The sequence below is a fragment of the Aplidium turbinatum genome, chromosome 8, assembly GCF_918807975.1.
Source record: "Aplidium turbinatum chromosome 8, kaAplTurb1.1, whole genome shotgun sequence".
NCBI classification, from domain to species: Eukaryota; Metazoa; Chordata; class Ascidiacea; order Aplousobranchia; family Polyclinidae; genus Aplidium; species Aplidium turbinatum.
Genome location: NC_137479.1, coordinates 15,193,899 through 15,206,857, shown reverse-complemented (window position 1 = coordinate 15,206,857; position 12,959 = coordinate 15,193,899). Strand labels below are relative to the sequence as shown.

The window sequence follows — 12,959 nt, the reverse complement described above, 5'->3', positions numbered from 1 at the left end:
AAGCTTCGTATAAAGAATCAAGATAAAAAGAATTTACATAATCTGTGAAAATTGGTTATAGGTAAATTGTTCGTAAATAGTTGTTCGTAAAACAATTGTTCGTAAACAGTTGTTCGTAAAATTAAATCCGTAAAACAATTCTTTGTACTGTAAAGCATTTCTTCGTATACATCAATTCTCAATTGCATGCACGAAGAAATGCTTTAGGAAGAATTGTTTTACGAAGAATTAATTTTACGAACAATTGTTTATGAACAACAATTGTTTATGAACAATTGTTTACGAACAATTATTTTACGAGCAACTGTTTACGAAAAAAAGTCGGACACCGTGAAAATTGAATGCAAAACTTTTGTTTCATTTTAATTTTTGCACATCGACCATTTGTAGTTTGATAGTCTCCTATATGTATTTCCAGATGGGGCATTCTTCAATTAGGTTATTAAATCCGATATCAGAAGATTAAAAAAATGTATTTAATATTTTATCAAAGATAACGCTATTCGTGTAGAATGTAGATTTACTGCTATTTTTAGAGTGCTGCTCAATAATATATTCTAGAAACATACTTTGTTCATGAAACACACCAAGAAATTTGCCTAAAAATTTTAGAAATAGTTTAGCCTATGTCTCATAATGCTTTACTTCTCAAAAATTTCATAATAGAACTGAAAACATATCAAAACATTGCTCAGGCAATCAAGAATGTTTGCTTATTTTATCATTTTAATTTGTGACTGAAATAACAAAAATACCAAATCAATATTTTACTGCTGAACGTCAAACTAATCATTCATAGCTGAAAATTTCTCTTAATTTCTCTAAACTCAATAGCTCTTGTGAAATAACGAATCTCTCTCCACAACCTTGGACACAGTATAATAATGTGAAAAGTCGTAAAAGTCAATGCTCTGTTTATTTTTAAAGTTACGACTCTTTGGAGAATAGAACACGCGATAATTTTAACAGCTCATTGCACTTTGTTTTACTGCTCAGTTACCATCTTTTGTTGAAATATGCGCGTTATGAAGGCGACGCGACCCTTGGACCAACGGTCGGTTTAATTTCTGTTTTCCAAAAACCTGGACTCAGTCGTTATTGAATTTGTACAGAACAAAATCAAATCGGGTTTTGGATTGAAATATTTTGTTTCACTCACACATGGGCTGTATCCAAGGGGGGGTGAGGGCCGAGGGAGGTGATCACCCCCCCACTTATTTTAGTGGTTTGGAAGGACTAAGACGATTTTATCCCACTGTCTAAAAATCACCTTTCTCCCCCGAATTCTGAAAGTGAATAGAGCCCCTGCACTCACAACTGTTTATCGTAATTTTATGGATCTAAAAACTATCTCTGTCTTATAGGATTAGGCCTGTACTTTGTAGCAAACATTTTGCTTCTCTATTTTCAAACCAGCATCTTCATACCAGTAGTTTAACCTGTTTTTACTTGTATCGCCTTATGTTGTGGCCTACACATTTCCAGCCAGTAAATTAATCATCTGGCATTGATTCAACATCATCAACGTAAAAAGTAATTGATTTACTGACTGGGTTGTTTCAAAGCAACTCATCAGTTTTAACTTTACTGTAAAATAGTAGGCTATTCTTTTGTAAAAAATGCTTGCTTAGGCCTACATCTTTTTTAAATTATCTCGACTAGTTCAGTGTAATTGCGCTAATAATTCTGTTCTCAATTGTTCTGGGACAATAGTATATATACGAATTGCCGACTGTGTACGCTTTTCAGACGTTGGACTTTAAATCGTTTCCTTTTGTGGCGCGTAATCAATTTTATGAACAACAATGTGTTTTAGCAACGCACTCATTTTGTTTTGCAAACAAAGCAAGATCGATCAAACAATTTACTGTACGTGGAAGAGCCACTGTTCAATTAAAATGACAATAAATCGACTTGCACAAAATGGATATTTCGATGATTTATTGGTTTGATTTTAGGTTGTTAATAAAATTTAAAGATGCCATTAAACTACATGTTTAATGCTGTGAACTTTGGCACGGCAGCAATATGTGTGTGGTCAGTTGCCTAAGCACTGCTTTTAATTCAGGTTTCTTGTTGAATTTATGTAGGTTGCTGGTAATAGGAGACAGATGGCTACAAAAGTTTCACTATTTCAATATTTCAGTATGACGCAATATTGCATTACTGTATTTACTGCGCAGTGGAAGAGAACCATGTACCATGGTATGCTAAATGTCAAGACCAGGCTCGTTTTTCTTGCGTTTTGCTTTAAAAATACAGTCTTGGTACTAAAAATATGTCCAATCTTTATTGTGCTTCTCCCACTCTAAGTCAAGGATGAAAAAACTCAACGGTTTTTATCTTTAATGCCAAAGTCAATTGTAGAACTTGGTAAGCCATAGTGTTGTCATTTCTAAGTTCAATTTAACTACGATTGAAAATTAATCATGTTCGGCTGATATATTTTCTTTAGAATTTTAGATACAGCTTTTACTTCCGTAAAGGCAACTTCGTAAGGATGCAATTTATTTCTTCTTTGTCGGAAAGCAACAGCAATGATAAAGTTACCAATAGTGTACGCCTTACGGGAACAAAACCAACAAAAGGAAAAGGTGGCTAAACCACAGAAGTTTACATGCATGTGATGCAGATTTATTAGGCTACCCAGTGCTCCATAGACATCAGCTGGTTTGATTTTTTACGGTTTATCACTTAAATTGTAGGTTTTCCAAAACTCTAGCTCACATTTATGAAATTTCTGATCTACGTGTAAGACAACCTGAGGTATCGGGCAGTGATATCCAAATCTTATTTATTTGAAATGAAACCATTGCTAATCAAACACTGTTTTCAACCAATTACAGATTGAACCGAGGCCTGTGCCAAATATCATAATTCAACTTATTTACGTTGTTCCCACGAAAGCTGTTTATTGCCGATTATTGACGAATGCGCACGGCACGATGAATGAGTGTGTGGTTTGGAAAAAAAATTGTCATGACGTGAGAGAGAAAAGTCAACAATAGTTTTGCACCATGTAATACAAACTCAGGAAATTTGGACCCATTTAAATTTAATAAAACTACAACAATCAACTGACTTGGCAAAACATCCGTGCTTGTTTGTCCAGTTTCGAAAAAAGAAAGCTTGACTCGTCATCATCTGTGTTACACAAAATCTTTTTTGCCAGAAATCATGACGACTCTTATGCTCGCTTTGTAGCGCCGACAAGGGGGTTCAGGGGGTATTTTTGGACCTAGGTCCGAGATGATTTTAGGCCCCCGTAACCTTTCTAAGGGAATTAGGAACTTGAAACACCATCATGTATTCTTTAAAAAAAGTACGTTTTTTTTAAAGTGACGATTTAGGGCCAAAAGATCTTTGTGATAAAGTGCATAAAGTGCCCAGTGCCTGTGCACAACCCCGGAGGTGAAGCATCGTCGATTGATTTTGCAAATAGTAGGGAATTTTGCTTTGCTTGTGTGTACTTTTACCCTAATTCTTTTACAATCGCTGAAACATATTTTAGTTGCAGACCTTCTTAGTCTGTATGCTGTTGTTTTTGGTAGGCTATCATAAGCGCAGTTCCAAACAAGAACTTTCCAATTTCCATCTAGCCTACTAGTTTGCACGTGATGATTCACTCCCATGAAACCAGTATAGCTGATGTTTTTAATGTTTCATGTCACAATAAAGCAAATCGGATTAAAAGATTGGAAGTTTGATCGAATGTAACTCAACAAGGACGATAGGCTACTGTTAAACAAACTTTGCCTATCAAAAAGAGTATTATTAGTATTTGAAATCAAAATTCTAAAGTAACCTACTGAATCTTTTGAAATCTGGATTTTCAAAGTTAAGCGGAAAAAGAAACACAATTCCATAAATTGTTCAAAAAGCATTTTTAATTATTTCAAAACGTAACCTCAACTTAAGTCTGGGATTTTAAAACAAAACAAAAAACTATCAAATTATATAAAAGGAGTTGTTTTAAACATTGCCGTCTCAACAAGCTGCTGTGATTTATCTAATAACTTATTTTCAGATTAAATAGGAATAGGCTACGTGGTTGAAATATACAATATTATAAGCCACTGAATATTATTCCAGAACATATCCAACCTTTCGGTAGACTACGTACTTAACAATTCGTGTCTCTATCTTGCAAATGGAAGAAAAAATTGCCGCCAGGTTGTTTCAATTTTATAGAATGCAATAATCTCAGCACATTCCATGGTGCATGCGCACACAGGAATTTACAAATAAAAAAATGAAAAGAAAGACTCTATTGATGCATTGGGTTCGGAAATTAGCTATAAAATTACTTACATCTTTTAGAAGAAAAACTGAGACATGGTCAATGAAAACATGATGCAATCTAGTCAAGATAAGTTTCTAGGCTGATGATATTTACTGTATAGGCTCAGTACCATAGAGCAACTCTTTGGCCTCTTGGCTACGATTGCAAATGCTATAACAACAGAACAAAGAAAACAAGATTTGTCAAAAATCCGATGTAGCCTACCGAATAATGCAGCATAGTAAAGGTGAATTTTTAGGGATTGGCTTTGCACGTTAGTCCAATGACATCTAATGTATTTCCGACATAACACTATGCAACAAAAAGTTTGTTTTATTAGGTCTTTAGTGATCAAACGTCAGTCGACAATCCTTCTTTTGTTAAAAGTAAGACTACGCTGTGAAAGCAACTTCAAGTCATTATTCTTTTTTAATGTGTTTTCATTACAGCTATACTGGATAATTCGAAAACCGAAATCCACATGGACAACTAAAGCTCAGACCTATGCATAGTTTTTTGAGTGAGGAGTCTGAAGACCTTCTGCTTCTCAAGCGCCTCTTAACAGTGAAATAACATTAATAAATCATGATATTTAGATGTTTGTTTAACCTAACAACGCAAACAAAGCTGAATAATTCATAATAGGGTAGACGCGTAGTCGGTATATGTTTATTTGTCATAGAAGGGCCTTCGTTCGAACGACCGGTAGATGCCGTGAAAGTGGGCTACTGTGTATTTAATAGGTTTGGTTTTTGTTTGTGCGTATACCAGTGAACACAAATGCTGTAGATTAAAGGATTTTCGAAATAACATGTTGTTATAGAGAAGTTTTCGAACTTTTGCTACACGTATCAGAGTGATTAGTGTTTAAAAATAGCTCTTATCAAAGTGTGCTATTGAGTAGTTGATAGTGTTGTGTCATTTTTGTGTTAAGAGGAGTAAACAAGTTCATACCCTTTCAGCAGATACTGTAGACCGTTTTCTTTCTTTTTTTCTGTCAGACAGACATTTTTCATAAAAGCATTTAGAAAATTTAAAAAAAGTTTTATTTAAAAAAAAGTGAATTTATTGTAGTTCTCCAGAAAACATGCGTGGATAGATTAAAAGATTATTCTCCATCAGAGTCGAGTATTAAACTAAATTATAATTTTTCAGATGATAAAAATTAATGATGAAGCGAAATTGCTCAAGACAAAAGTTTGTGGCAAAACGCTCCTAATAAAAAAAAATCTGACAGCCTCTATTCTTGTGAACCCTCAAAAATTCTTTAACAGCAGTTTAGCACAGTTATGATGCCACAAACATTAAAACAACTTGCGCAATCGGATTAAACATTATTGAAAGCATTGGTAGAGAGTTCATTTTCTTGTACCACAAACATATAAAACTCAGTGACGTGAATGGGGTTTAGCTTATTTAACTTTGTTTACGAAGAAAAAAATTATGGACATAACAAAATAAATAAGAAATAACCTTCAAACGTTGTCACCACATGGTTGTGTCCTCGCCAGGAACAGGCTAACAAGTACATCTACAATATACTGTACACACAAAAAAATGACGATTAGAATTTCAATTTGACTGTGCACTAACTACAAACGATAGTTTTGAATTTGATGTAGACACACAAATATGCCCTTGGAAGCGGACTAAGCATGATCATAACGATGGTTTGCTATATATTCAAATGTTTAAAAACAAATAAATTTGTGTTTTGGTAATTCGCAGAAGCTGAAGTACAAAAAAGTTGCTTGAATTAGAAATATAGTAAGTTAGTTTAAGATGAATTTGCTTTGGCGTCTGCAAAAGTAAAAAAACCATAACAGTAATTAACATTTTGGCTCAAACTATGACCCGAAAAACTTTATCTTGTGTATCTTTATTAAGTTATGAAATTACCGGCAGACCAAATTCATTTGCGGTTGCTTATACCTTGTATCAAGCCTGATTTGCTCCATAGAAGATGTTATCGCTCAATCACATGCGTTAAAAGCAACAGAGGATAAAATAATAGTTCTTAGAAAGATGGTTAAATATGTAGCATGAACCTACTCCCGAATGGAAATGTTGAAACAATGATTATCTTCTAAACATTCTTCAAACGTTCAAATGTACAATCAACAGAGCGAATTAGTTCAGTAGCACCACAGCATGTTCATGATCATGGCACTTCGAACCTACGTTTGATGATGTCAAAACCGTGTTGTGTCAAGCAAACGTTGTTGTATGTGAAAGTAAAGTTGGTACGCTTTATCTGTTTGCCATCACAAAGCCTATCGCTGATTGTGGTGGAATTAATTAATGGGGCTTCGTGACAGCTTTATGAAAGTTTGCTTTAATTTATGACAGTTGTTTCAAATACTTTTACCAACCACCAACTGTCTTGCCACGCTCAAAGATTGGTATTGACAAAGCGTATTATTTTTGCAATGGGAAGCTAGAAGCAGACTAAGCTGTTTTGTTTGTATGAGTGTAAAAACAGCGCTTACATGCAAAAAAGCTATAGCAACAGATAGAATCCCAACAGTAAAGGCTGTTTTTCTTTATTCGACGTTTTTTAAGTTGGAATCGTCTCGTTAGTTTCTAACCAATTCATCGTCTTAGGCGTTGAAATAATGTAAAAATGGCACCTTTTACTAGCTGAGATTTCGTGTGAAAAATACGACAGCTTACATACGTTGGTCAAAATCACACCATATTGCGGTTAATTTCAAATTAAATTTGTTAAAGAACAACTTTAACGGCACAACAGAAGAGTCATTGGGATTTCAGATGCTTTCAGAATCAGATGAAGTGTTCATAGTGCGCAGAAAAATTATACGGAAAGCTATCGTACAATGCTAGGCAAACATAGCTGCGCAAATACATGAAAAAGTTTGATGACTCTTGAGAGTTTAATATTAATGTCTTGTCTGGGGAAATGTGAGCAAAATATATTTGTAGATAAATTAAACATAATTTTGAGTCTTAAATAGTGTGATATACACAGGTTTAGGCGAACTTTTAAATTTATTAAACTATTTGCTAGAATCTAGATTATAGAATGTACATCGTGCCAGCAGTTTGTCTGGTCCTTTGAATCTGTTTAAAATGGTATCTGCAGTTTCCGAATTTTCGCCAATTCGTGTGGATATTCGTATTATTTTGAGAGAAGGTTGCAAAGACAACACAAAGCTTGAGATAACAGATGGAACTATTGCACCACCTTCTTCACCAAAAGAACAAGTCCGAAACAAATCAAAAAGGTAGATAACGTTTGAATATTGGTTGTTTAAAAATAGCCGTATAGGGACCAAAACATTTTGGGGATGGAAGGCGAAACAAAAGCTTCCCTAACTTGAGCAATTTTTTAAAAAATGTCCTAATTTGTATGTCGAAACAGCTATCTTCTGAGCTATCACTGTGAAACTGGCCACGTATCTTGGCCAACAGAAACTTTGCGTTTGATCTGTAAGCTTAACATGAAGTGGAAGCAATTATTGCCAGTATTTTCACAATCTTTTTACTACATTTCAATCAGGGATGATTTCAATTTTGGAAATTTGCATAAAGGTTCACAAATAGTAAAAATTATAATTTCATATATTTTGTTGCAAATATCAGTGGACAATATATGAACACTGAACATATACTTGTTTTGGATAGTTGCATCAACGGATTGAACAGATTCAAATAATTTGATATTTTGTGGCTGCTCAAACCAGCATTAAAGATTATATTGATTTTGTGGCGATTGCATCAAGTGGGTTTTATGGTTGCTGAAATCAAAATAGTATAGCCTACAGTTGCAAATGTAGAAAGTTAACAATATTTGGTTATTTTTGTCGCAATAAAACTATTTGTTCTAAGTGAAGCAATCTTACAACGCTTGTTACATTTGCCAAAAATTGTAGGGTTTTGCCCAAATTTGCCACCTTTGACAAACAGACTATCCCTCCCCTGCTCCTTGGCTCGCACCGACGTTTGCTGTTGTTTATTTTTGACCAACGTAAGTTTCCCTTTAAATTAATTGCGGTGTTACATATTCACTAAAGTGTTTGACTGAAAGGACACTTTATTAGTTTCATCAAGTTACTACATGGGAACTATTGGACCAGTTGCAGTTTTTGCCATATTGTGTAAAGATTAGTCCACTTATACAGTAGTGGCATATTTGGAAAAAATAAAAACCTGATAAAATCTCGTTTTGTTTCAACAGAAACGAAAAACATCAAAAGCATCCGATCAAACGCGAATTACACAGTTTACGTTTAAACACACCAAAACTTCATAGCCAAGATTATATAAGTACAAAATCAAGATTTGCAGAACTTCCAAAAAAACTGCCTCAGATTGCTTGGAAAAGTCCTGAATTAGAAAGGGATTCTTCAGCATCGTCTGATACCTCAAAGAAAGTAAACTATCAGGTCAATAATCTGCAACAGCCTGATCATGTTGATGACCAAGTTTTGAATGAACAGGGTCGTTCTCTAAGCCCAAAACGGGAAAACTTCTCGATTAGTCCTTTTTCAGAGCGTCGTGCATCAAGAGTCGCAAAAAAACTCTCCGCTTGGGAAAAGTGTTCATCTATACAGCCTCCAGGCAAAGGATATTTTAAAGGAAAACCTGCTCTTACCCCATTTACAAGGCTGGGATGCTACCGAATGCAAACGTCTAAATCAAAATTATTGTTTCTATCAAAGCCATCAGAAGAAGAAAAAGAAGCCCGTTGTAGCACTGCAGATATTCCTCGACCAGCAACCACTTTCCAATGCAAACAGAGGCCGTATTCTCAGATTCCTCTCAAGTCTAATAGAAAATACCATCATTACTCTCAGTATTTGTCTTCATCACGCGGCAACCGAAATGATAAATACCAGGAAGTGCTTTCAAAATTTAACAAAAGTGAGGCTCAATTTGATACACAGCTAGAAGACGGCACTCCTTCAAGTACCGACATTCACAAGGCAAAAACTAAAAACGTCAAATCAGCGGAAGCATCAATGTCCACTAGCAAAGTTCCAGGTATGCTGTAGCTTACGTAGATTCAAAAATTAAAAAAGCCCCTGATTCCTAAAATGCACTTGTTTTTTTTTCAAATTGGTTCTAGTTTATGAGATACAGCAATGTTTTTGCAGTTTCGAAATTTCAAGTTGCCTACCCATAGATTTAACATCGTATCGTTCACTGGTCAACAGCAAATTTTAAACGGAGATCCGATTTGGTGATTTTTGAAGGGTTTTTGACGCTGATTCCGCAAATCTCTTTATTTTTTCTCCAGCACAATAGGTTTTAAAGATTTTTTATATCTTTGTTGTTTAAATTTGACCAATGTCGACGCAAAGCCCACGCAATTTGACTTAATTGTGACAATTTGGACTTCGAGCTTGCACAACGCAGATTTCACAATGCATTAATTTTTAAGAACGTATTTTTTATGACTAAATACGAAACCAGCTCTGGCAGACTGCTTTGTCGTTACTTTCGCCGAACAACCCAGCAAACATTATTTAGACATCGCTGAAGATAAATGGTTACATGCAATCAAAGCCACCATAAACATACAGAAATTGATTCGACCAACCACTTAAATCCCATGTCATCAGCAACCTCCGACCCCTGTGGTGTGGATTCTTCAACTATGCCCATTTAAACGTATTCTTTTTTGACGCTTTGTCTATGTAAGCTTATGGCAATGGACTGAAATTAAATTGCGTTTTTCTTTGTATTCGTCTTGTTGAACTGTTATAATTTACTAGATGGATGCCCATTTACACTTATTCTTTATTGACGCTTTATCGATATAAACTTACGGCAATGGACTGAAACTAAATTGCGTTTTTTCTTTGTATTCGCCTTCTTAAACTGTTGTAATTTACTAGACGGATGATCAGGTTAATGTATTTCTTGAATTTTGTACCAGAATATTGTTGGAAATCGTGGGAGAACACCAGTTAAGATTTAGGCTTGCAGGTTTTGATTTTAATATTATGTAACCATCTATTTAAAATATAATTTTTATGCGTGTTGATAACATCGGAGTTTGCTTTATTTGTTCGTTTTACGTATTTTTCAAATTTTCTTCTTTTTTTACATGTGCTAGCTGAAGATGCTATTACTATAGCGAAATCGATTCTTAACTTAATAAATTACACTAAGAGGTTAGATTGTTGTGCAAATGCCAGCATTTGATGAATGCAAATTAGCAGTACCATCTAAATACGTAAAAATACCTAAATACCTAAGATATTAAAGTGAAGTATTTTCAAAACCTGATGTGATGGAGAAAAAACGAACGCAGATTCGGAATCAGGGCAGAAGCATCATAAAGAAAAGTTTACTTGCATCTCTGATTAAAAAAATTAGTTAAAATTTGTTGACCAGTGTTATATAGACATGACAGGAAATTATCTTAGACATGTTTCCGAGTTGTATAAACGCTGTTTGGAACTAATCGAGTTGGTTAAATCCAAACAAACAGCTATTTATTGTTTATTTTACAAGAGTGTAGAAACAATCTCTGATAGAAACGTTTTTTAAACAAAACGAAAACAAGATTTAAGCAAATTCGTTTCCTTATGCATTAAACAAATGTTTCAGCAGAATAAATTTTTTTGATTGATTAATTTGAATCTTTATCCTCGTACTGGGAAAGCTTCTTGCAGAGCTTATTTCTGATAGTTTCGCATACTTGTAGAGGCTTTGAATCACTGACGCAGGCCCGGTCACCGAGATTGACAGAGTGAAGTTTCTGATTGTTGAAGTCTTGTTGCCGGAAAATTATTCCATCCAATAAATGCCGCTGAATGGAGAGCAGTCCTTAACGTGCGTTGCTCAAGCGCACACCCCGAGAGTCGAACTAGCTTGATCTTGAAGCTTTTTCGTTCCAGAAGTCACGCGTTAACCAACTGAGCTAACGGGGTGGATTGCTTTAGCTACTGTTCCTTCAAATTAAGTGTCTTAGTGAATAATTTGACTTTCATCAATTAAAATTCGTTTCGAGTGCCTTATTTTATAGGTAAGTAGGGCTATATTGATTTAATATTCTTATGACAGAACCTGAAGTCACACGTACAAGATCAAATGCAACCAACAAATCTTCTGTGAAATCAGACGATGATATCAAAATACCAAAGGTCACACACGCAACAAAGTTACAGGTGAGATGAACTGAAGTCACTTCACTATCATTTAATATATGAAGTTATGGTTTTGAATTGCATGTGACATTTTTTTACAAACCGTTAATTAACGCCTTGAACCTGTCTACTAAGTAGGGTAAACTAGGTTTTGTCTTTTTTTCATAGACGTTTGTGGATGCGGTAACGGGTAGGTTGCGATAAAACTTGATATTGCCTGATGTCTTATCAAACTTGTGTTTTTTTTAGTGTTTTTTGCATGTCACTGATAAGAAAGCCCCAAGTGGGCCACTAATCACCAGCTCCTAACTCAAAGTAATTTTATCAACGTTAAACTTGTTTGCCTTTGTAACCTACAGTCAGGGCCATTGAGACGATATCTTGGGCCTGATGCCAATGAGATTTTTGGGCCGTAAATCAAAAAATTTTGTAAGAAAACGCACTGTATCCAAAGAATACCCGATGGTTTCTTTATGATCCCAGGCCCCTCAAAAAGATTCCGAGCCCCTAAAATTATCCCGGGTCTGGGTCCAAAAGTACCCTCTGGACTCCCTGCCAACGCTACTGCTCACAGTATTTCATTTTATAATACTCTTTCTATTACTTGTTTTTCTTTTTTTCAGGTAAAACAAAACTACACGTTTACAGCTCCATTTCATGAAAGGCCACCAAAGTTTAATACAGCAAAGGCATCTGTGAGAAAAATAATTCCCAAGCCTTCGAAGAAGCAAGATTATCACTTGAAAAAGGACACCGTAATATTTTACCGAAGAAACACTTCCAAGGTGCAACTTTCTCCATTTCGTCGAACAATGAAAATCAACCAAAGCTCGACTGGTATACTCCCTCCTTCTACTAATACGTCTGTGTACATATTTGATTGACTGTGGCCATTGACCAGCAAATGACAAGATAGCCTATGTGGTTGTTTGAATAGTTTACTGTATATCTTATAGGCCTAGCCTATTTTATTGCTCTTTTTCGTACAAAAAATGTTTTTGTGGTTATTGCTTGGGCGTGTTCTGAATATTTTTGTCTTGCTTTGTGCTTCATGTATTTAGTGCTTTTGCTTTGCTATGCAGTAAGTGGGGTCTGCGTTCAAGAAAAACCGTCAAGGTGAGCTTTTAAAACTTGTTTGTTCCTCGAAGATTTGCAAGTTTAATTTGAAATCTAGAAGCACGTAGGCTAAGTTACATTGAATATTCAATAGTCCTCTGTTGAATTGTCCTGATGTGCCGTTCAGTCTGTAAATAGGCTATGCATCATCTTTAAAGGCCCCGGGGTTGCTTTGTGACTACGGATGTTAAAAGGATAATTTCAACCATAATTTCATTCAATTTTCAACCGATAATTTCAAAAGGATAATTTTCAACCGATAATATCATCTTGCAAAGAAAATTGACTTCGAGAGGGTATAATCAAGGCGTGGTGCAGTCAAACCCAATGCTTTACATTACACTTCTGCAATTTTAGCTCTAAAGACGTTTCTTAAATGCATCAAGTTGGAACCAAGAGCTTGATCGGAAGCTGAGTCAATGCTAAAGTAGCTTACAACTAGC

The 12,959-nt window shown here is 35.1% G+C and overlaps 1 protein-coding gene across 1 annotated transcript; it reads left to right on the top strand.

The window, feature by feature from the left end:
- Positions 1-7,346: 7,346 nt before the first annotated feature.
- Positions 7,347-12,520, top strand: LOC145775895 (uncharacterized). The gene is made up of 4 exons (XM_082587292.1): positions 7,347-7,527; positions 8,481-9,286; positions 11,318-11,421; positions 12,024-12,520. The coding sequence occupies exons 1-4, from the start codon at positions 7,373-7,375 to the stop codon at positions 12,282-12,284; spliced, it is 1,326 nt and encodes a 441-aa protein (XP_082443418.1). The 5' UTR covers positions 7,347-7,372; the 3' UTR covers positions 12,285-12,520.
- The last annotated feature ends 439 nt before the right edge of the window (positions 12,521-12,959 follow it).